Genomic DNA, 24,508 nt, shown 5'->3' on the forward strand with positions numbered 1-24,508 from the left:
CAATTGTGTGTAAATATGAACAATACCAACAAAAGGTTATCAGTGAAAAGCAGCAAAGATTTTCTCTTTTAGAACTAGTTCTCTACATAATTCTGACAGCAGTCAGGGCAGCACAGTGGCCCAGTGATTAGCACTGTTGCTTCACAGCGCCAGGGACCTGGGCTGGCTATCTGTGCAGAGCCTGTGCGTTCTCCCCATGTCTGCGTGGGCTTCCCCCGGGTGCTCTCGTTTCCTCCTACAGTCTGAAAGACGTGCTGGTTAGGTGCATTGACCATGCTAAATTCTCCCTCAGTAAATCCGAACAGGCGCCGGAGTGTGGTGACTAGGGGATTTTCACAGTAACTTCATTGGAGTGTTAATGTAAACCTACTACTTGTGACATGAATAAATAAACTTTAACTTTCATCATTTTAAAGGTGAATCCACCCCACAATCTGCCTCCTTCACTGGGACTTCTTGGAGCAAACAAACCTAACTTTGAGGAACTAACAGCTTTGTGAGTGCACTGTTATTATACTTACTGAGTTTAAACCACCAGCTGTGTGAAACTGGGCAGGAGCTGTGAAGTGACCTTGTTTCATGAATCCTGGACAAGGCCCATAAAAAAAACACTGCTTTTTAAAGGCCTGTCTTTGAAATTTCTGGAGTGGTTGTTACAGACAAGCCTTGGTTACCTACCTACATTATCCTCTTGATATTAATTCTTGATGACAGGGACAGCACGGTGGCAGAGTGATTAGCACTGCTATCTCACATTGCCAAGGACCCAGGTTCTGATTTGATTCCAGCCTCAGATCACGGAATCTGCATGTTCTCCCCATATCTGCGTGGGTTTCCTCCAGGTGCTCCAGTTTCCTGAAACACTCCAAGGATGTGCAGGTTAGGCTTACTGGTCGTGATAAATTGCCCCTTAGGGTCAGGAGGATTAGGACAGTAAATATGTGGGGTTACAGTGATAGAACCTGGGTGGGATTGTTGTCAGTACAGGCTCGATGGGCCAAATGGCCTCCTTTTGCACTATTGATTCTCTCCTCAACAATATTTAACATTTAGAATTTGTCAAATCAACTAAAACAAAAGTTGCAAATAAGTTTCTAGGTGTCAAGATCACCAACAATCTGTCCTGGACCCTCCATGCCGATACTAGTTAAGAAAGCCCACAAATGCCCTTACTTTCTCAGGAGGCTAAGGAAATTCAGCACATCCACTGTGACTTTCACCAACTTTTATAGATGCAATATAGAAAGCATCCTTTCCGAATGCACCACAACTTTGTATGGTTCCTGCTCTGACCAAGACTGCAAGGAACTACAAAGATTTATAAACATAGCCCAAACCATCACGCAAATCGGCCTCCCACCCATTGACTCTGTCTACACTTCCCATTGCCTTGGAAAAGCAGCCAGCATAATCAAGGACCCCACGCACTGCAGATATGCTCTTTTCCATTGGGAAGGAGGTACAAAAGTCTGAGGTCATGTACCAACCAACTCAAGAACAGCTTCTTCCCTGCTGCCATCAGACTTTTGAATGATCCAATCATATATTAAGCTGATCTTTCTCTTAACTCTTTTGTTAAGTGTAACACTTTATTCTGCACCATCTCCTTCTCCCCTGTGTACTCTATGAACAGTATGCTTTGTCGTATAGCACGCAAGAAGCAATACAACTCACTGTATCCCAATACATGTGACTAATAAATCAAATCAAATCAAAAATCTTAATTAAATTATGGTGGAATTTGATCCAAGTATGTCAGAGAAACCTATTTCAGAGGTGAATGAACCAGTGAGGAGAGGCATAAATGTAAGATCATCAGGCGTGAAGAAATATATTCATGTCAAGGGTTCTCAGAATCTTTCTGGATGCTATCGAGACATTGCTGTTCACCTATACAGCATCATCATCGTTTGTTACTGGGACAAGTTGTGCCTTGCTGGAAACAGGGCTTGAAACAGAGTCGATCATCACTTTGGAAAGGTGAAGATATATATTCGACAAATGAATTTTCTCCAAAGTTATGGGAATAGGAAGCAGAGGTTTGTGGTTGAAGACCAGGGAAGTTGCTGGGGTGAGGAGATGGGGAGAGATAGTTACTGATCTGAGTGTGGCTAGTATGGGGAGGCGATGGCCTGGTGGTATTATTGCTAGATTATTAACCCAGAAACTCAGCGATGTTCTGAGGACCCAAGTTCGAATTCTGCCATGGCAGATGGTGGAATTTGAATTCAATAACACAAATCTGGAATTAAGAATCTACTGATGACCATGAACCCGTTGTCAATTGTCAGAAAAACCCATCTGGTTCAGTAATGTACTTTAGGGAAGGAAATCTGCTGTCCTTACTTGGTCTGGCCTACATGTGATGCCAAAGCTACAGCCATGTGGTGGACTTTCAACTGCCCTCTAAGGGCAACTAGGAATGAGCAATAAGTGCTGGCCAGCCAGCGATATCCCATGGATGGTGGCTGGGCTCAGGAAATCAGGTTGTTAGGATTCCAGGTCATGACTTGCGAAGGATTTAGGGACCTGGGTGGGAGCGTGGAGTGAAGGGCTAGCTACAGGAGATAGCAGGAGTGAGGAGTTTGGATCAGCAGTCAGGGTGGGAGGTGTTGGTTGGGTCAATGGAGAGAGTGGGGGGTGTTAGTTGGGACAGGACACTGGTGGGAGGGGAGGCACATTAACTTTTAACACAGAAGCAAACCTCAAGTCCATGGCACTGCCACTGTGAGGGTAAATGTGTTGATCTTTCTGGCTCTGAAATGAAGCGCTGGGCAGCTGGATCTCCAGTGAGTCTTTTAGGGTGGCACGGTGGCACAGTGGTTAGCACTGCTGCCTCACAGCACCAGGGACCTGGGTTTGATTCCTGGCTTGGGTCACTGTATGGAGCTTGCACATTCTCCCCATGAGTTTCCTCCAGGTGCTCCAGTTTCCTCCCACAGTCCAAAGATGTGCAGGTTAGGTGAATTGATCATGATAAATTTTCCCTCAGTGTACCCAAACAGGCACCAGAGTATGACAACTAGGGGATTTTCACAGTAACTTCATTGCAGTATGAATGTAAGTCTACTTGTGACTAATAAATAAACTTTAAACTTCATAACTGGAGCTCCACTTTAAAAGGAAGCACAAGAGGGGGGATGTTTCATTAGAGCAGGAATCTACAAGGCAAATTAAATCCCAAGGACGTGGTCCATTCATCATAAAGCTTTGCAACATTTATCTTTAGAAGGTACAGCATCACCATTAATAGTTCATTCATAATTAATAACGTTCAAATCAATGACCTTTCATCAGTTTGGAAGGATCATTGAACACATACGCTAACTCTGTTTCTCTCTCTCCACAACTGCTGCCAGCAGCATTTCCAGCATTTTCTATTTTTATTTCAGATTTCCAGCAACAGCAGTATTCTGCTTTAGCACTGGAAATTTAGTTGAGTTGTATAAAGTGGTGAGGGGTCTAAATCGAGTGGTTGGAAAGCACTGTAGAGAAGCCAATAACTGGGAAATGTCAATTTCAATAAATGATGGAAGGATTAGTGGGGAGTTGATAAATAATATTTTCAACTGGAGGGAAATGGGACTCTGGAATTCTGAAAGGATGGGAAGGATAGAAACTCTCATCACATTTAGAGGGTCATTAGATTGGTTCCACTGGTCGGCGCGACATCGAGGGCCTAAGGGCCTGTACGCGCTGTAATGTTCTATGTTCTATTTAAAAATTTGTCTACACCCTATCTGTAACTGCAATACTATACCCCACACCCTCTCTTTTCCCTCTCCCCTATGTACTTTATGAATGGTATGTTTTAACTATATAGCATATAAGACGTGCTGGTTAGGTGCATTGACCTGAACAGGCAGTGGACTGTGGCGACTAGGGAAATTTTGCAGTAACTTCATTGCAGTGTTAATGTTAACCTTACTTGTGACTAATAAATAAACTTTAGAAACAGTACTTTTCACTATATCGCAACACATAGAATTATAGAATCCTACAATGCAGAAGGAGGTCATTCAGCCCATCAAATCTTCACCGACCACAATCCCACCCCGGTCCTATCTCCGTAGCCCTAGCTAGTCCCCTGACACTAAGGAGCAATTTAGCATAGCCAATCCATCTAACCTGCACATCTTTGGAATATGGGAGGAAACTGGAGCACCCAGAGGAAACCCACGCAGACATGGGCCAACATACAGACTCTGCACACAGTGACCCAAGCTGGGAATTGAACCCCTGGCGCTGTGAGGCAGCAGTGCTAACAACTGCGCCACCGTGCTGCCCCAATGTGACAGTATGTGACAGGTGACAATAATAAATCAAATCTAAATATTTTAATCATGCATTTGAAGTGTTGTAACCCACAGGCTCTGACCCAAGCACTGGAAAGTAGGATTAAGATGAATAAGCCTCTTCTGGCTAGTATGGACATGATGGGCTGAATGACCTTCAGCTGTGTCCCAAATTTTTCCATGTTTCTGTCCAGATTGTTAGTGCTTTGAACAAAAGGGAATTTACCACCGATACCTGGCTGTCGACTGTGGCTCAGTGTGCAGCACCTTCCCCTCTGAGTAACACAATTCTGGGTTGAAGTGCCATCCCTCTCCAAGTCTCCAGTGGGATCTTGCTGTGCTCAAATTGGTTAACAGCTGACGTGCTCCCTGAAATGGCTGGGCACACCACTCAGTCTGGTGGCTGCTCAGCTCTTGGCGAAGGTGGTTAGGAATGGGTTAAAGACGCTGGTCTGGCCACTGATTCCCGTGTCCTAGGGCTGAACATAAAAGAAATGCCCCCTCTGCAAGGCCTGGACACTCCTTCTGACATGTGGACTGTTGCACAACATCGACAGATCCTGCCTTTGTTATGTACAACATTCACCTTCTTCCTGATGCTGCCACTAATCTGCTAAAGAATGTCGCAACTGATTCCAAAAGCTGCATTCTTCCAGGGGTCACTTTACATTGTTTTACAATAGGTTGGTTTGTATTCAATTTATGACCATCAGAGGCTGCACTAGCTCTCTACAAACTCACACCAAGCGATCCCCATCAGTCCAGGATTTCAGTTCAACTCGGGCAACAGTTTGGACAGGATTTTAATGAAAGTGAAGCAACAGTGATTAAAATCAGTTGGTGCAGACTTGATGGGCTGAATGGCCTCCCACACCGTTGGGAGTCTAACTTCAGTACAGGGTGTTGGAAGGCATGGACCGGAATATTCTGGCTGTTTGTGCTGGTGGGATCTTCTGGTCTTACCGATGGTGCAGCTCCGCTCAACAGGAGACTCCGCTGACAACCAGAAGGTCCCATCACCAGCTGATGGTGAACCATATCTACCGCTGTGAGACATGTGGCAAATTGCGTTGCACAGAAAATCCCATCCATGATGTTTTATATTTACTGGAGAGATTTTAGCCAGACACAAGAATACAATAAATTGGAGCGGGAGTAGACCATTCAACCCATTGAGCTTACTCAACCGTTCAATATGATTCACTTGGGCATCAACTTCATTTTCCTACCCACTATCCGTATTGTTTAATTCCCCGGGAGAACATAAGTCTGTCCTGCCCAGCCTACAATGTACCTAGTGATAGAGCTTCCATTACCTTTTGAAATTTCTCCTCATCTCAGTCCTAACTGATCAACCCCTTATCCTGAGGCTGTGCCCCGTGTTTTAGGTTCCCCATCCAATGGAAACGATCTCTCAGTGCCTACCTGGTCAAATCCCTTTGAGAATCTTGTATGTTTCAAGGGGTTTGCCTTGCGTTCTTCTAAACTCCAGAGAATATAAACCTAATCCAGCCTCTCATCACTGTCTACGCGGAGTTTGCATGTCCTTTATTGTAAGGAGATTGGAGCACAAAAATAAAGAAGTCTAGCCAGAGTTGTACAAGGTCTTGCTGAGCACATCTAGAGTAGTGTGTGCAGTTTTGGTTTCCATGTTCAAGAAAGGACATACTCGCCAGAGAGGTGGTACAGTGAAGGTTCACTAAATTGGCCGCTGTGTGATCAGGTGGCACAGTGGCACAGTGGTTAGCACTGCTGAGAATGTGCAGACTCGGCGTGACATTCAAGCTGGGATCGAACACGGGTCCCTGGCACTGTGAGACAGCAGTGCTAACCAAGGTGCCACCCTATCGCAGTAAGAAGTCTGACAACACCAGGTTTGTCTGTGCTGATATATGCTCTGTCTGAGGCCAGAACTCTCCATTCGTCTGACAGAGGCAAACCCCGAAAGCTTGCGAGTTTACTATCAAATAAATCGGTTGGACTTAAACCTGGTGTTGTCAGACTTCTTACTGTGTTTACCCCAGTCCAACGCCCGCATCGCCACATCATGACCACCCTATCACCCCAGGAATCAATTTAGTGAACCTTCACTGTACCACCTCTTTTGCAAGTATATCCTTTCTTAGACATGGAAACCAAAACTACATACACTGCTCCAGATGTGGTCTCACCAAAACCTTGTACAACTCTGGCTGGACTTCTTTATTCTTGTGCTCCAATCTCCTTGCAATAAAGGCCAATGCGCCATTTGCCTTCCTAATTGCTTGCTGCACCTGCATGCTAACTTTCTGTGTTCCTTGTACAAGCACACTCAATTCTTTTTGAACATCAAAACTTACAAGTTTCACACCTTTTTAAAAATTCTGTTTTTTTATTTTGTGACCAAAGTGAAGAACTTCAAACTTCCTGACGTTATACTCCATCAACATCTTGTTGCCAATTCACCCAACTTGATAATATCTCTTTGCAATCCCTCTATGTCCTTCCCACAGCTTAACTTCCCAACCAGCTTGGTAAATATTCCATTATTCCCTATCTGCCTACTGGAACTGTTGATCATGACTGATTGCCGTCAGAAGGTGCCCATATGTGTGGATGGCAGGTTTGATTGTGATGCCTCCGGTAGTCAAACAGGCTACCGACACATGATGTCAAGGTTCACAAAATGTAGGATGGTTGTGTGGGATGGACACATCGCATCATGACTGAGCTCAGAGTTAATGGGCGGGATTCTATGCCCACCCACCTTCAGGATTGTTAGGTCCCGCTGGAGGCCAAAGCTGAGCTGGCGAATCTCCCATGGCTGAAAGAGCCCAGCCAATGCTCTGAAGACATCCTGTTAAGAAAGTGTCTGGAAAAGTTTTGTGAGATTTGGTGGGGGGGGGGGGGGGGGTGGGTGGAGGGAGTGACGGGGGGGCGGTGGAGAGAGAGAGAGAGTGAGAGAGAGGCCTTGTCACAGCAGGGTAGACCTCCACAGAACTCGCCTGGACTTGTGGCCTGGGGCCATGCAGTCATTTGCTTTCATCTCCACCTCTGGCATCCAGTTCAACAACTCTAGAATTCATTGTCAGAGAGACAGAGGATAGAATAGTGCAGGTAAGTTTCAGCAGCTGAGGTATGCTGGGGGAGTTACCCCTGTTTTTCATTGTTTTTCCATTATAATTCCTCACTAGCCCTCCACTGGGATAGAGACATTTCAGCATTTTTGAGCATGCAGTCTGATGTTAGTTGCATAGGTTCCACTAAAACAGAGTGAGAAATAACCTGCTTTTGTATAGCACCTTTAATGGCATCAGGTGGTCCCATTAGCACCTTGCAGCCAATGAGGTGTAGTCACTGTTATGATTAAATTTATTTAGTCACAAGTTGGCTTACATTAACATTGCAATGAAGTTACTGTGAAAATCCTCTAGTCGCCACACTCTGATGTCTGTTCGGGTACACTGAGGGAGAATTTAGCATGGCCAATGCGCCTAACCGGCACGTCTTTCGGACTGTGAGAGGGAACTGGAGCACCCGAAGGAAATCCATGTAGAAACAGGGAGAACGTTCAGATTCTACACAAGCAGTGGCCCAAGCTGGGAATTGAACCCAGGTCCCTGGCCCTGTGAGGCGGCAGTGCTAACCACTGTGCCAGCATGCCACACCCAGTTTATACACTTTAAGATCCCACAACCAGATAACCTTTTTGTTAAATATTGGAGGAGGGATAAATATTGTCCAGGTCACTGGGAAGTTTCCACCTGCTCTTTACAGCATAGGAGTTTCATAGAATCCCTACAGTGCAAAAGGAAACCATTTGGCAATTGAATCTGCACCAACTACAATCCCACCCATGCCCTATTCCTGTAACCCCGTGTATTTACCCTGCTAATCCCCCTGGATCAATTTAGCATGACCAATCAAGCTAACCTGCACATCTTTCAGACTGTGGGAGGAAACCCACACAAAAACGTGCAAACTCCACATAGCCAGTTTCCCAAGCCGGGAATTGAACCCGAGGCTCTGGCGCTGAGGCAGCAGTGCTAACCACTGTGCCACTGTGCTGCCCCAATGCGATGTGATGGAATTTTTTATATCTGACTCTAGGGCCCAGACTGACAGGGCTTTGGGTTAATATTGTATTTGTAATGGCTTAATGGAGTGTGAACGCTGACAGGCTTATTACATTTACTTAAATGAACTGACTTCTTTAATTTGATGGGCACCTTTAGTCTTCTGAATTGTTCTATAATCCACACGGTTGTTGAACATTGGAGCATGTATCTTTTAGAGTTCAGCTGTACCCTATGTAGACTATGAAGCCAATAGCATTGATATATTTAAAGGGAGGGTTGATGCAACCAGAAAGGAGAGGGGGAACAGGGTCAGTCCAGAGTGGCAGCAGACTCAGGTGCAGTATAAATATAGCCATGAATTAAATGGTTTGTTTCTTGCTGTAATCCGATAAAAGGAAAGCTAGACACCTGTCACAAAGTGTTTCGGCCCTTTGGTTAGGCACTGGGTTGAGAAATGGGAGAAACAGGCAACCACAGACCAGGGCTTCAGACATGTAGGATATAGGGTTCCCAGGAGGTTTTACAGGTTAGATGCTGAGAGGTTGTGTCCCTTAGTCCAAGATCAAATTCATAATCCCAGAGTAAAGTGGTGGGGACTGGGGAGGGAGGAGGGGGGTCACCCATTTAAGACAGAGATGTGGAGGAACTTCTTCTCTCAGAGGGTAGTGAATCTGTGGAATTCTTTACCACAGAGAGCTGTAGAGGTCAGGTCATTAAGTATGTTCAAAGCTGAAACAGACATTTTTAATCAGTAAGGGAATTGAAGGTTATGGGGATAAGGTGGGAAAGAGAGGTTGTGGATTATAACAGGTCAGTTATGATCTCACTGAAAGGTTGGGCAGACTTGATGGGCCGCATGGCCTATTTCTATTCTGTATAAAAACTGATTGTAAACGTATATATAGGTATATAAAGAGAAAAAATTGACAAAAACGAATGTAGGCTCCTCACAGTCAGAAACGGGAGAATTCATAACGGGGAATAAAAAAAGGCCGAGGAATTAAATTCATACTTTGCTTGAGTCTTGACAAAGGAAGACATGAATAATATACCAGAAGTTCTGAGAGAAACAAGTTTTAGTGAGGAACTGAAGGAAATCAGCATTAGCGGAGAAACAGTTTTGGGGAAATTGATGGGATTGAAGGTGAATAAATCTCCAGGTCCTGATAATCTCCATCCCGGAGTACTTAAGGAAGTGGCACTGGAAATAGTAGATCCATTGGTGGTTATTTTCCAGAATTCCTTGGACTCTGGAATAGTTCCTACCTCTTGGAAAGTAGCTAATTTGTAAGCCTGCTACTCAAAAAGGTAGGTAGTGAGAAAACGGGGAACTATAGACCAGTGAGCCTAATGTTGGTACTGGGGAAGTTGTTAGAGTCCATTATCAAGGATTTCATAACTCAGCATTTGGAAGGCAATGGTTTAGTCAGACAACGTCAGCGTGGACTTATAAACTTATAAATAGATTCATGCTTGATGAATCTATTGGAATCCTTTGAGGATGTAACTAGTAGAATTGACCGAGGAAAACCAGTGGATGTTTATTTAGACTTTCAGAAGAATTTTGACAAGGTCTCACATAACAGACTACTATGTAAACTTAAAGCACGTGGGATTGCAAGTAATGTCTTGAGATGGATAGAAAGCTGGTGACCAGTTAGGAAGCAAGGAATTGGCATCGATTGATCTTTTACTGATTGGCAGCCAATGACTCTGCAGGGATCTGTGCTAGAACCCGAACTTTAATATTAATGATTTGGAAGAGGGAACTGAATGTATTATCTCCACATTTGCAGATGATACAAAGCTGGGTGGGAAGGTGAGTTGTGAGGAGTACGCAGAGATGTTTCATTGTGATTTGAACAGGCTGAGTGTGTGGGCATATGCATGGCTGTGCAATATAATATGGATAAATGTGAGGTTATCCACTTTGCTGGCAATAATAGGAAGATAGATTATTACTTGAGTGGGAGTAAATTGGGAGAGATGGATACTGAGTGAGACTTTGGTGTCCTTGTGCGTCAGTTGTTGAAAATAAGTGCATAGGTACTGTAGGCAGTAAAGAAGGCAAATGGTATGTTGGCCTTCACAATGAGTATAGGGATAGGGATGTTTTGCTGCAATTGTATAGCGTATTGGTGAGGTCACACCTGGATTATTGTGTGCAGCTTTGGTGTCCTTATCTGAGCAAGGATGTCTTTGCTATAGAGGGAGTATAGCGAAGGTTGATCAGTTTGATTCCAAGGATGGTCCTTGGGACCTGCCATATGAGGAGAGACTAAGTCAATTAGGATTATATTCATTGGAGTTTAGAAGAGTCAGAGGGGATCTCGTAGAACCTTATAAAATTCTAACAGATTTAGACAGGGTCGATTCAGAAAGAATGTTCCCAGTGGTGGGGGGAGTCCAGAACTGGGGGTCATAGTTTGAAGGGGCTAAACCTTTTAGGACTGAGGTGAGGAGAAATTTCTTCACCCAGACGGTGGTGAATGTGTGGAATTCACCACCACAGAAAGTAGTTGAGGCCAAAACATTGTCTGACATCAAGGAGAAATTAGATATCGCTCTTGGGGCTAAAAGAATCAAGGGATAAGGGGGAAAAGAGGATCAAGATATTGAATTTGATGATCAGAGCCATGATCAAAATGAATGGTGGAACAGGTTCAAAGGGCTGAATGGCCTACCCCTGCTTCTAGTTTTTATGTTTCTATGCCTTATAGTCTTAAACCAAATTCCTGGGTGACCGCGAAAGAAGAAAAGGAAGGCTTGCATTTATATAGCACCTTTCATAATCTCAGAACATCGCGACGTACTTTACAGCCAATGAATTTCTTCTGATGTGCAGTCACTATTGTATGAAATGTGGCAGTCAATTTGCACACAGCAAGCTCCCACAAGAGGTAATGAGCAGATGGTTTGTTTTTAATTGTTGGTTGAGGAATGAATATTGGCCAGAGTACTTTCCCTAAAGTACAGGACCTGCTCTAGAATCTGGAAATTCTATTTTTTCTAAATGAAACACTTGCAGTAAGAGTGGGACTATGTGCCTTGATCAAACTGCTTGTGCTGTTGGCTCCTGATTCCCAGGCCACACTCAGCCTGCTGCCTGTCGCCTGGAACTTATCCTTAGCCCTCCATCTATTCAAGGATGGCAGTATTCAGGATCGCATCTTACCTGGAGGTGGAGAGGGTTGTGCCCAATCCATCACGCAAACCACAGTCTCCCATCCATTGACTCAGTCTATACTTCTTGCTGCCTTAGGAAAAGCAGCCGGCATAAACAAGGTCCGCATGCACCCTGGACAGTCTCTCTTCCATCTTCTTCCTTCGGGAAAAAGGTACAAAAGCCTGAGGTCATGTACCAACCAACTCAAGAACAGCTTCTCCCTGCTGCTGTCAGACTTTTGAATGGACCTACCTTATATTAAGTTGATCTTTCTCTACACCCTAGCTATGTGATTTAATTTGATTTATTATTGTCACATGTATTAACATACAGTGAAAAGTATTGTTTCTTGCGCGCTTTACAGACAAAACATACCATTCATGGAGAAGAAACCAAGAGATTGCAGAATGTAGTGTTACAGTCATAGCTAGGGTGTAGAGAAAGATCAACTTAATGCAAGATAAGTCCATTCAAAAGTCTGACAGCAGCAGAGAAGCAGATGTTCTTGAGTTGGTTGGTACATGCCCTCAGACTTTTGTCTCCTTTTCCTGATGGAAGAAGGTGGAAGAGAGAATATTCAGGGTGTGTGGGATCCGTAATTATGCTGGCTATGATTGGAACACTACATTCTGCACTCTTCTTTCCTTCTCTATGAATGGTATGCTTTGTATAGCATGCAAAAAAAAATACATTTCACTGAATACTAATACATGTGACAATAATAAATCAAATCAAATCAAATCAAATGGACAGTGACAGCTCCCCTGCAGGTGTATATGGACAGTAACAGCTTATCTGCAGGTGTACATGAACACTAATATCTCACCTGGAGCTATATATGGACAGTAGCAGCTCCCATGCAGATGTATATGCATATTAATAACTTACCTGTAGGTGTATATGGACAGTAACAGCATATCTGGTGGTGTATATGGACAATAACATCTCAGCTGTATGTGTAAATGGATAGTAACAGCCCCCCTGTTGGTGTATATGAACACTGACATCTCACCTGGAAGTATATATGGACAATAATAGCACACCTGGAGGAGTATATGGACAGTAATAGCACACCTGGAGGTATATATGGACAATAATAGCACACCTGGAGGAGTGTATGGACAGTAATAGCACACCTGAAGGTGTATGTAGAGTTTTGGCACCTGCAGCTTTAAAACAAAATAAATAGCAATTTTTTTTACAGAATAGATATAAAAATATATTTGTTGGAAAAAATTGACCAGTTTTATATTAAGGTTTAGTATGTGATATATTAAGATTTCCAGTGAGCAAAACAATGAGAAACTGGAATCCATTATCTTGTAATGGGCTTGTTGAAGCTAAACTGACCAAGAGAAATTTGGATAAATATTTGAAGAAATCTGAAAGAAGAGAGCAGAGAAATGGAATGAGTGTGGGTGGTGGTGAGAGGTAATCAGAAAGGAGTTCATGTACCAAAGCCTGAATGTGCTGAAATCTTCAGCAAAATTAAATTTTGTACAACTTTCAATTCTAAAATCCCTTAAAGGTAACCTGTTCCTCTTAAAGGGCAATTTCAAATGGCCTTAGAAAGAAGCTGTTTCTGAGTTCTGCGATTGGAGATAATGACAAGGGAAGGTCAGTGTAGAGGGAACTCCGGTTCACAGACATGGCACAAATACTCATTGGGGAGATGATTGTCACTGGATTCGTAATCTGGGGACCCAGGCTCTGTAGACCTGAGTTCGAATCCCACCATGGCAGATGGTGAAATTTAAATTCAATTAAAAATCTGGAGTCAAAGGTCCAGTGATAACAATGAAACCGTTGTTGATCATTCACTAATTCCCTTCTGCGGAGGAAAGGGAATCTGAAATCCTTACCTGGTCTGGCCTACAAGTGACTCCAGACTCACAGCGATGTGGTTGACTCTGTAATGGCTTAGCAAACCACTCAGCTCAAGGGCAATTAGAGATGGGCAACAAATGGCGGTCCAGCTGCCTACATCCATGAATGAATGGGAGGAGGGAGGACATGTTTTTGTGGGGGGCCATCATCAGTTTCAAAAAGAATGGGTGGGCAAGGAGATCAATGAAGGAGTTTGGTATAAAGGACCTAACAGCAGTGTTGAAGAAAGTTCAATGACCTCACACGCATGGTCAAGGTCAGATGAGGATTTCAATGGGGGTGCTGTGCAGGAGAACACTGGTGAACATACATGCTTTTGGCGTGGGCATGCCGGCAGATAGCCTATGTAAGAATTGGGGGGGGGGGGGGGCAGGTGTGTTCCTCATGTAGCAGTGCCCATGTGAATAACACAGGCCCCGGAAAGGCTGACTAACCTCGCCATCTGACCAGTCCTTCAGTAGATATCCCGCGCTAATCTCTTGAGTTTAGTCAGCCTTTCCACCCAGGTGTGGCTGGCAGTACCCGAGGCTCTCTTTTAATGGTTCAGGGGAGGCAAACGGGGAGGGGGGGGGGGGAATGTGGGTTTCTATAGTGTTGGCACCAGTAACTTAAGTACCTCTAGCCCCCTCCCCAGGCGAATGAAAGAGCTGGGACAGAACAAGGGAGAGAGAAAAAAAACACATTGATGGCTAATGCATGGAGCACAATCCTCATTATCACCTACCATTGGGACTGATCAGACTGACGACTCCTTTTATCCCAAAGTGGAGTGGAGTGGGGGGGGGGGGGGAGGTGGAATTGACTATTTCCTCGTGGGGGTGGGGTTTGACACAGCTCTGATCCCTTTCACATTCCCACATCAGGCTCCAGAATTGGGAATCTTCATTTCAGTCTCAATTTGGAACGGGTTGCAGAGAACCGAGGGAGAAAGAGACAAGGCACAAGTGATTGGGCACCCTATCCGCCTTGAATTTATGCGGGTGCTCATTGATCTGAGGTGAGTGCTAGCTATTTACTGATCTCTCTCCTAAACAAAAATATTTGAGGTTAAGGGTGAGCAACTATCATAACATTTAAACACTGTGCCTGAACAAAGGGGTGAAATGCGGAGTGTTTGCTTGACGAACCGTTTGCAATTGGGCTTTTTTTTTGGTTAAAAAAAAATACATTATCTACGGTTCCCTTGTTCCGCGGGATCTCAAAAGTGGACGAGTTTTTGGCTCAGGAATGCTTTAAGTTGGAGAAAAGTTGTTGATGTGTAAGAGGAATATGAACACGGTGCATGTGTCCCGGAAGAGTGGAAGCCACAAGAGTGTTATAGCAAGAAATATAATCCACCCATCCAATTGTATTTAGTCGCTCAGAACTCGTCCCGCACTCCAGCCTCCCCACCCCCTCTCCCCAGCCTGATTGTTTTAAAATAATTGCATTAATTTCCTTGCTTGTTTTTTGAAAAATAACAAAATGCATGTAATTGTCCAGTTCCTCTTTGAACTCCAAAACCATGATCTGTTCTTGAACTGGGAGATTTCAACGGCCGGGGAGATTTGCAGTCAAACTTTGTGCGTTTTCTTTTGATTCTCGTTTTAAGTTTCCGGAACTCCTGCGGAATGGGAGAGGGGATGAGACAGCCCTGTCCTGGGAACTGCAGTTTACTCCACCTGGCATTAACACTCTGACTTCCAGCATCCACAGTATCTTTGCTTCTCTGATGTGGGCGAGTTTTTGCATATTTTTAAATGTCTTCCTCTTAAATTAAGAAAAAAACATCCCTACCAGCTGCTGGTTGGAAACACGATTTTATATTCGTCTCTCTTGAGGCTTTTTAAACCAGAAACGATCATAGAATCGAATCATAGAATCCCTACAGTGCAGCAAAAGGCCATTTGGCCCATTGAGCCTGCACCTATCACAATCCTTCCCAATCCCTATCCCCATAATCCCACTTATTTACCTTGCTAACCCCCTGACACTGAGGCACAATTTAGCATGGCCAATCAACCTAACCCACACATCTTTGGACTGTGGGAGGAAACCGCAACACCCAGAGGAAACCCAGGCAGACATGGGGAGAATGTGCAAACTCCACACAAGACAGTCACGCAAGCCAGGAATCGAACCCAGGGCCCCCGGCGCTGTGAGGCAGCAATGCTAATCACTGTGCCGCCCTGGTTTAAAGCTTATTTATTAACGTCACAAGTAGGCTTACATTAATACTGCAATGAAGTTACTGTGAAAATCCCCTAATCGCCACACTCCGATACCTGTTCGGATATACAGAGAGAATTTAGTACGGCCAATGCACTTGATCAGCATGTTTTTCAGACTGTGGGAGGAAACCAGAGCACCCAGAGGAAACCCATGCAGACACAGGTAGAACGTGCAGTCTCCGCGCAGACAGTGACCCGAGCTGGGAATGGAACCTGGGTCCCTGGTGCTATGAGGCAGCAGTGCTAACCACTGTGCCGCCACATTCAATAATTGGGGAGGTTTTGGAAAAATGGGGAGAGATATTAAGTAAGGTTCAGAGATGGAATTAACCTTTATGAGAGACATATCAGAGGATTGATTGTGTGGGTTGGAATATGGGGCAGGATGGAGCACAAGATGTTAACATCCAACATACATTGTTTAAAAATTCTCGCCCCGAGTGTTTGAATCTCTTCATGGCCATCCCCTACCTGTATTGTCTCACTGTCATACAGTCATAGAGTGGTACAGCACTGAAAAGGCCCTTCGGCCCTTCAACAATTAACCTCCTTTGAAATTCCCTCCCTCCACCTTTCGGTCTCTTCACCTTAAGATGCTCCTTGAAAGTGACGTCTTGGTCAGTTGTGTTAACTAATTTTCTGTCCGATTATTCTCCTATGAAGCACTTTGGGTATTTTGCTGTGTTTGGGATACAGGCAGTCATCGGCATTGGGCATGGGCAAAGCATGATGGTCACTGGGTCTTACAGCTCAGTTTATGGGTGGCAGAGATATGGATGTGTTGGCATGTCGAGTGTGCAATTTTGCCTGAGCGTTGGTATGGCTATTTGACTGTAGGGGCATCACAGCTGTACATCAGCCGGGTCTGCCATGTTGTGCTGCCAGTGATACAGTATAGGTGGGCACAGGATCTACTGACCAACTATTTCAGGGCAAAATAGACATAAGTGAACAGGACTGCAACTTTATAATTCCCCTCTTCTAGATGACTGCAATGTACAATAAATGGTCAATTTTGACTAAAGCAGGAGTCTGCACTGCCTGTAGTCTGATTGGAATGAGGTTGGAGCTTAATTTCTGGGTGTGCGTATCAGAGAAACTGGACACAAAATGGGGAAGCAATCACCTGCCCTAGGGCTATTGCTCCAAATTGCAGCAATAAATATACAATGTGTTGACCAACATCAGAAACCAGTCCAAGCAATTTTATATTTTTAGACAGCGTCAACTCCTGAATGCAACATGGTGCTACAGTGGTTAACACTGTTGCCTCACAGTTCCAGGGTCACAGGTTCGTTTCCAGCCTTGGGTGACAATGTGAAATTTGCACGTTCTCCCTGTGTCTGCGTGGGTTTCCTCCGGGTGCTCTGGTTTCCTCCCACAGCCCAGAGATGTGCAGGTTAGGTGGACTGGCTATGGCAAATTGCCCCTTATAGTTCCAAGATGTGCAAGTTAGGTGGATTGGCCATGCTAAATTGCCCCTTAAATCCCAAGATGTTAGGTGGAGATGTGTGGGGTTATGGAGATTGGGGGGGGGGAAGGTGGGATGTTCTTTCGGAGAGTCAGTGCAGGCTCAATGGACTGAATGGCCTCCTTCTGCACTGTAGGGTTTTACGATATGTGTGAGGGAGGATTATTTCCTCCTCCCGTTTCACTTGAAGGTGGTGATTCACTTTGAATTTGTGTTCTCACTGTCGACATCTACCCAAATATCTGATCCTCATAACATCGGACAGAGAGAAGTTGCTTTTTTTTCTTTCCAGCCTCATCCTGTCCAAATGAATCTGTCAGATTTACTTCTAAACTGCCACTGCCTGCACAGCATCTGTATATTGGCTGTGCTGCTGAACATTAATACAAGGAACTTGAATTAGCAGACTAATACAAAGGGACCTTAAATTAGCAGACTGCAGAGCAATAGCTTTGTAAGTGTCTGTTCTTATCTGTAAATGTCTACAGGCTGGGATTTTTAGTTGGGGTGTAAAAGCCTGGAATAGATAGTGATTCACGGTGGCACATTAGTTAACATTGCTGCCTCACAGCACTAGGGACCTGGGTTTGACTCCTGTCTTGGGTCATTGCATGTTTGGAATCTGCATGTTCTCCCTGTGTCAGCGTGGGTTTCCTCTGGGTGTTCCGGTTTCTTCCCAGAGTCCAAAAGATATGCTGGTTAGGTGCATTGGCCATGCTAAATTCTCCCTCAGTGTACCCGAACAAGTGCCGGAGTGTGGAGATTTTCACAGTAACTTCATTGCAGTGTTAATGTAAGCCTACTTATGACACTAATAAATAAACTTAAATTCAGGATGGGAATAATGTGGAGATGCCGGCTTTGGACTGCAACACAACATGAGGTTAAAGTCCAACAGATTTATTTGATATCATGAGCTTTCGGAGCACTGCTCCTTCACCTCCCACTCACCTGATGAAGGTTGGGAAGTTTGCTGATGCGGAATCACCTAAGGAGACTGGATGGGGTCTCAGTTAAACACAGGAGCCAACAACCCTAATAACATAAAGACATGTTTAGTCAAAACCGCTTAAAGGGTGGCAATAACCCAACTGTAATGAAGATGAAGACAAATGCTTTTTGGCACAGGTGATGGAATGCCTCTGGAGGTTTTGTTTCTTCTTGTTGAGTTTCTCACTGAGACACGGGGCATCCAGCTGGCTTTGGGAGGATTGGAAATAAAGCCAGTCCATTCGCTTTGTAACTCTCAGTTCTCATCTTCGATTTTTCTCCTCTTCACAGCCATTCCAATCCCTCTAATAACGCCGATTCCTTTCCAATTAGACACCCGGGCTAATCAGTTTTAAGAACTGGGCAGAACAGTGGTTAGCACCGCTGCCTCACAGCACCAGAGACCTGGGTTCAAATCCTGGCTTGGGTCAATCTCTGTGTGGAGTCTGCGCGTCCTGCCCATGTCTGCATGGGTTCCCTCCCACAGTCCAAAGATTGCAACCCCAGTGGATTGGCCATGATAAATTGCCCCTTACTGTCAGGGGGACTAGCTAGGATAAATATGAGGGGGATTGAATATAAAAGTAGGGAGGTCTTGCTGCAGCTGTATAGGGCATTGGTGAGGCCGCAGCTGGAGTACTGTGTGCAGTTTTGGGCGCCGCACCTGCGCAAAGATATTTTGGCCTTGGAGGGAGTGCAGAGGAGGTTTACTAGGCTGATACCGGAGTTGAGGGGGTTGAGCTATGAGGAGAGGCTGAATAAACTGGGCTTGTACTCATTAGAGTTTAGAAGAATGAGGGGAGATCTCATTGAGACGTATAAGATGATGAATGGGATGGATAGGATAGAGGTGGAGAGACTCTTCCTGCTCAAAAAAGACGGTAGGACTAGGGGGCACAGCCTCAAGATAAAAGGGGGGCGGTTTAGAACGGAGTTGAGGAGGAACTTCTTCACTCAAAGGGTGGTGAATCTCTGGAATTCTCTGCCCGTTGAAGTGGTGGAGGCTGCCTCGCTAAATATTTTTAAGACGCGGGTTGATGGGTTTTTGATAAGAGAGGGGATTAAGGGTTATGGGGAGAAAGCAGGAAAGTGGAACTGAGCCACGACAGATCAGCCACGATCTTATTGAATGGCGGGGCAGGCTCGAAGGGCTAGATGGCCTACTCCTGCTCCTATTTCTTATGTTCTTATGTACAGGGTTATGGGGATAGGGCCTGGGTCAGATTGTGGTCAGTGCAGACTCAATGGGCCAAGTGACCTCCTTCTGCACTGTAGCATTCTATGATTCTTTGAAAATTTTTAACTTTACCTCAGCACACAGATGATGCAAACTTGCAATAAGTTCAAATCATTTCTCTAACAAATCAACTTCAAGGTGAGGACCACAGTTAATTCCTTTTATTCATTCATGGTTGGCTGGACCACTCCAGTGAGGCAATGAGGGGGGTGCTGCACTGTGGGAGGTACCACCTTTCAGGTGAGACAAGAGCCAAGACCCTGCCTGCCATCCCTCCCTCTGTCAGGATGGATTTAAAAGATCCTATCGCAGAAGGAGAGCAGTGGGAGTCATACTTAGTGCCCCTGGTAATGTTTAACTTTGGGGTAAGATCATTGAAGATAGATGATCGGGGCATTGTGGCAGTTCTGTAAGCGAGCACCGTGGTTACGTTATTGCATTAATGATCCACAGGTAATGTGGAAATATTCAGGAACTTGGCAACATCTGAGGAGTGAGAGAAACAGTTATTTGGTGGGATTTTGTGGTGTATTTTCCACAAACCCCATGGTGTATTTTCTGGTGATGGAGGTGGCCACCACCACTAGCCAGCAGGCTGATTTCTGCGGGGTTTTGTGTGCCCTGCCCTGCATACCCCCGTTGGCAGGGATCACATCTTAGGAAATGCCACCGGTGGGACTGGAAGATTCTGCTGGCGGGAAGGGCTGGAAAATTCCGGCCAATATTTCAGGTCAAAGATTTTGCCAGAATTTTTGCTATCTGGTATGTTCTTGGATGACTAATCCAGAGGTAATGGCCAGAGTTCTCCAACTTCGCCCGTGGCTGGGATTTTCCAGTTCCGCTGCATTGAATGGAGTTTCGGTTGCACATTGAATTCTCCATTCTCGTTGGCAGCAGGGGGGGTGCAGGGTGAACGAGACCGGAGAATCACAGCCAGTGATATTTCTCGCCTGGAAATAAACAGTGTACAAATTGAAATACTGTAACAAACATGTACGTATCCAGCTGAAGTGACTTGCAAAACAAAATGATTGGGGGGGTGGCACAGTGGTTAGCACTGCACCCTCACAGTGCCTGGGATCCGGGTTCGATTCCCAGCTTGGGCCACTGTCTGTGTGGAGCCTGCACATTCTCCACGTGTCTGCGTGGGTTTCCTCCGGGTGCTCCAGATTCCTCCCACAGTCCACAAAGGTATGTGGATTAGGTTGATTGGCCGTGCTAACTTGACCTTAGTGTCAGGGAGATTAGCAAGGTAAATATGTGAGGTTACGGGAATAGGGCCTGGGTGAGATTGTGGTTGGTACAGACTTGATGGGCCAAATGGCCTCCTTTTGTATTGTGGGGATTCTATGATTCTATTCTATGAAATCACTAAATATGAAAGAAATACCGTGATTTAGGATCTTTCTCAACAGAAAAAAAATCATGTGTAAGTTTATGTATACCTTCCTAAATGCCTACATTCAGAAATCAAATATCTGCTAAAATAAAAGTTACAACATACAGTAAACTTAAAGATAAAAGTTTCCACACACCAGCTGCCTGCTTTTGGGTTGACTGCGCTCCCACCTAGTGGCAGGAAGTGGCTGAATGGGTTTGGGGCTTCAGAGAATCACAGAATCCCTACAGTGCAGAAGGAGGCCATTTGACCCATCCTGTCTGTATTGACCCTCTGACAGTGACTTAGCCAGGCCCTCTCCCCTGTACTGTCCCCTGTAACCCCGCACATGGCTAATGCATCTAGCCTACACATCTTGGGACACTAAGGGGCAATTTAGCGTGGCTAATCCACCTAACCTAACATTAGCACTGCTGCTTCACAGCACCAGGGACCTGAGTTCGATTCCCGGCTTGGGTGACTGTGTGTGCAGAGGCTGCACGTTCTCCCCGTGACTGTGTGGGTTTCCTCCGGGTGCTCCGGTTTCCTCCCACAGTCCGAAAGATGTGCTGGTTAAGTGCATTGGCCGTGCTAAATTCACCCTCAATGTACCCAAACGGGCACTGGAGTGTAGAGGCTAGGGGATTTACACAGTAACTTCATGGCAGAATTAAAGTAAGCCCACTTGTGGCACTAATAAATAAACTGAACTAAACTACCCTCTTTGCCAGACCTGCCAGCCTGACTCCACCAACACCTTAAACTGAAGAAGTGGCACGGTGGCACAGTGGTTAGCACTGCTGCTTTACAGCTCCAAGGAGCTGGGTTCGATTCCCAGCTTGGGTCACTGTGTGTGCAGAGACTGCACATTCTCCCCGTGTCTACACGGGTTTCCTCCGGGTGCTCCGGTTTCCTCCCACAGTCCGAAAGACGTGCTGGTTAAGTGCTAAATTCTCCCTCAGTGTACCCGAACAGGCGCTGGAGTGTGGCGATTAGGGGATTTTCACAGTAATTTAATTGCAGTGTTAATGTGAGCCTACTTGTGACACGAATAAATAAACTTTAATATGTCAAGTCCACCTTGGGATAAGCCACAGAAAGAACATTACAGTCGCAACATTGAGCGAGTGTGGAATCTGGATTTTATGAATGAGACATGAGTTTTGTTTTTATTTCCCACCCACTCCCACTCCTGTCACAGGAATGCCTCAAAGAGCTGAACTGATAGAAGCGTTACGCTGTAAACTGCAGGAAGCCACTGAGTGCGTTGAGTTCGATTTCCTCCGAGCCGTGACGGTCAATGTGGACAAGCTGCTGTCCAGCGTGCCCGTGCCCCTGGTCTCCCGGAGAACCTTCTCCGCGGAAACGGAAGTGGACGCCAAGGCTCGAGGCCTGTACCCCGAGGATGCCCCGGGGGACATGGTGCCGGTGGCCTGCCAGGGGGAGGGGAACCACCTGTTTGAGGCGGCCAGCATGCTGCTGGTGGGGGACGGCAGCCTCAGCACCGAGCTGCAGCTGAGGACCATGGTGGAGATGTTCCTCCATAAGCAGTATTACCTGAAGGGGATGATCGACTCCAAGGTGATGCTGCAGGCCGCTCGGTACTCCCTGTGCACCGAGGAGTCGGCCCAGAAGATGAACCTGCCCATGGACATCCTGGAGGCCATCTTCGACGCGGACGTCAAGGCGACCTGCTTCCCGGGCACCTTCGCCAACATGTGGCACGTCTACGCCCTGGCGTCGGTGTTGCAGAGTAACATCTACTCCATCTATCCCATGAGCAATCTGAAGATCCGTCCGTATTTCAACCGGATGATTCGACCCCGAACCCGCTCACCAGCCGTGGAGCTGCAGACCCTGCACATCATGTGGTCGGGCGAGCAGATATCGCAGGCCGTCTTTAAGCCCCAGTACTTTGCGCCCGTTGTCCCCGTCCACGACCTCCGGTGCCAGGGGTTAGAGGGCGCAGAGTCCCTCCTGCCCCTGAGGACCCTGGAGCTCCTGAACACGGACCCGGACATCTCCTACTCGGTGCTGCGGGAGAAATACAGCATCACCAAGAGCACCTTTTACCGCTGGAAAAAGCAGAGCCACGAGCACCGGCGGAAGGCGGCCACCCGGTACGAGGCCAAACACTACCTGCAGGAGTCCTTCGCCGACGGCAACGTCCTCCCCCTGCAGCAGTTCCGAAGCCGCTTCCCCGAGATCTCCCGCTCCACCTACTACGCCTGGAAACACGAGATGCTGATGGCGGGCGGCGGGGCGGAGGGGCGCCGACCCGCCGGGGAGCAGGAGTTCGACCTGAGCGGGCGGCTGAGGGCTGACAGCTCCTCCCCGCCGTCCGGGGTCCCCAAGAACAGGAGCGCCGACCTTTCCAAAGCCGCCGGCGGCAGTGGCGGGTTCAAATCTTTCAACGGCCAGCGATCGCCCTCAAAGCAACACGCCAAAGACTTCCTCCGGGAGTGCGTCCTCCTCAACATGTGCCCCCCTTACAAGAGCTTCAGGAAGAGTTACCCCTGGATTTCCCGATCCAGCTATTACAACTGGAGGAGAGAGGCGATGAACCGTGCCGGGGCTCGAGCCCACGCGGCCCATTCTGGATTCGGCAGCCTGAGGGTGGCTAGCTCGGAGGCCGGTGCGGCCAACCCCCTCCCTGGTGCGGACCGTCAGCTGGCACCTCCTGGCAGGACAAGAAATAGCCGGTGGGGCCCCAGTGCTTTCCTCCGCGGTAGGGCCACCTCCTCCTACCCGCAGGGGGTGAAACTGGAGGAAGCCAAGAGGCAAGCCCAGAGGTGGCAGATTCCCCTGTCCACCTTCCGTGTGAGGTACCCGTCCATCCCCACCACAACCTTCCTGAGGTGGAAATGCTTAGCTGCCTCCAGCAGGGCGAGGGTGAAGGTGGGGAGGCTGCGTCAAGCGGAGATCCCGGTCAAACGCAGAGAGCGAGTCAGATGGGAAGAGGCACGGTCAGGCGAGGCATCCTTAAGCCCCAGTGGCGCGGTGGTGTTGGACTGTACAACCTCCAGGGAGCAGTCTGGGCCTTCACTGGCCACAGGCACTTTACCCGGAGCCGCCTCCAAAACCAAGGCCAAGCTTTTCCTTCAACACCGATACATGTCGAAGAACTTTCCGACCTTTCGAGAGTTCAGTGGTTATTTCCCCCTGACCCCCCGTTCCACCTATTACATGTGGAAGCGAGCTCTGTGCAATGGGATGATGCTCATGGATTGTGGAGCAGGAGACTGAGAGCCAAAGGGCAAACCCAAACTGCCAGCTGGGACGGACAATCAACTGCACAACCGACCAGCGATGTTGGCGGGAGATCTGTTTTGTACAGTTCTCTTTTTAGAAGAACATAAGAACTCGGAGCAGGGGTCGGCCATCTGGCTCCTCCAGCCTGTTCCGCCATTCAATAAGACCATGGCTGATCTTTTCGTGGACTCAGCTTCACTTACCCGCCCACTCCCATAACCCTTAATCCCTTTGCTGTTCAAAAATTTATCTATCCTTGCCTTAAAAACACTCAATGAGGTAGCCTCAACTGCTTCACTGGGCAGGGAATTCCACAGATTCACAACCCTTTAGATGAAGGAGTTCCTCCTCAACTCAGTCCTAAATCTGTTCCCTCTTATTCTGAGGTCATGCCCCCTAGTTCTAGTTTCAGTTGCCAATGGAAACAACTTCCCTGCTTCTATCTTATCTGTTCCCTTCATAGTCTTGAATGTTTCTATAAGATCTCCCCTCATTCTTCTGAATTCCAATGAGTATAGCCCCAGTCTACTCAGTCTCTCCTCATAAGCCAACCCTCTGAACTCT

General features: G+C 46.5%; 1 protein-coding gene across 1 annotated transcript; it reads left to right on the top strand.

Moving 5' to 3' along the window:
• Positions 1 to 765: 765 nt before the first annotated feature.
• vrtn (vertebrae development associated) lies at positions 766 to 23,938 on the top strand. The gene is made up of 2 exons (XM_080202104.1): positions 766 to 879; positions 21,894 to 23,938. Exon 2 carries the CDS (start codon positions 21,896 to 21,898, stop codon positions 23,936 to 23,938), a length of 2,043 nt encoding a protein of 680 aa, XP_080058230.1. The 5' UTR covers positions 766 to 879; positions 21,894 to 21,895.
• Positions 23,939 to 24,508: the final 570 nt, after the last annotated feature.

Source organism: Carcharhinus amblyrhynchos, chromosome 14, assembly GCF_965287045.1.
Source record: "Carcharhinus amblyrhynchos chromosome 14, sCarAmb.v2.hapA, whole genome shotgun sequence".
Taxonomy (NCBI): Eukaryota; Metazoa; Chordata; class Chondrichthyes; order Carcharhiniformes; family Carcharhinidae; genus Carcharhinus; species Carcharhinus amblyrhynchos.

Excerpts from the sequence above, each read along its gene's own strand:
- vrtn (XM_080202104.1), top strand. The coding sequence starts at position 21,896 with ATGCCTCAAAGAGCTGAACTGATAGAAGCGTTACGCTGTAAACTGCAG.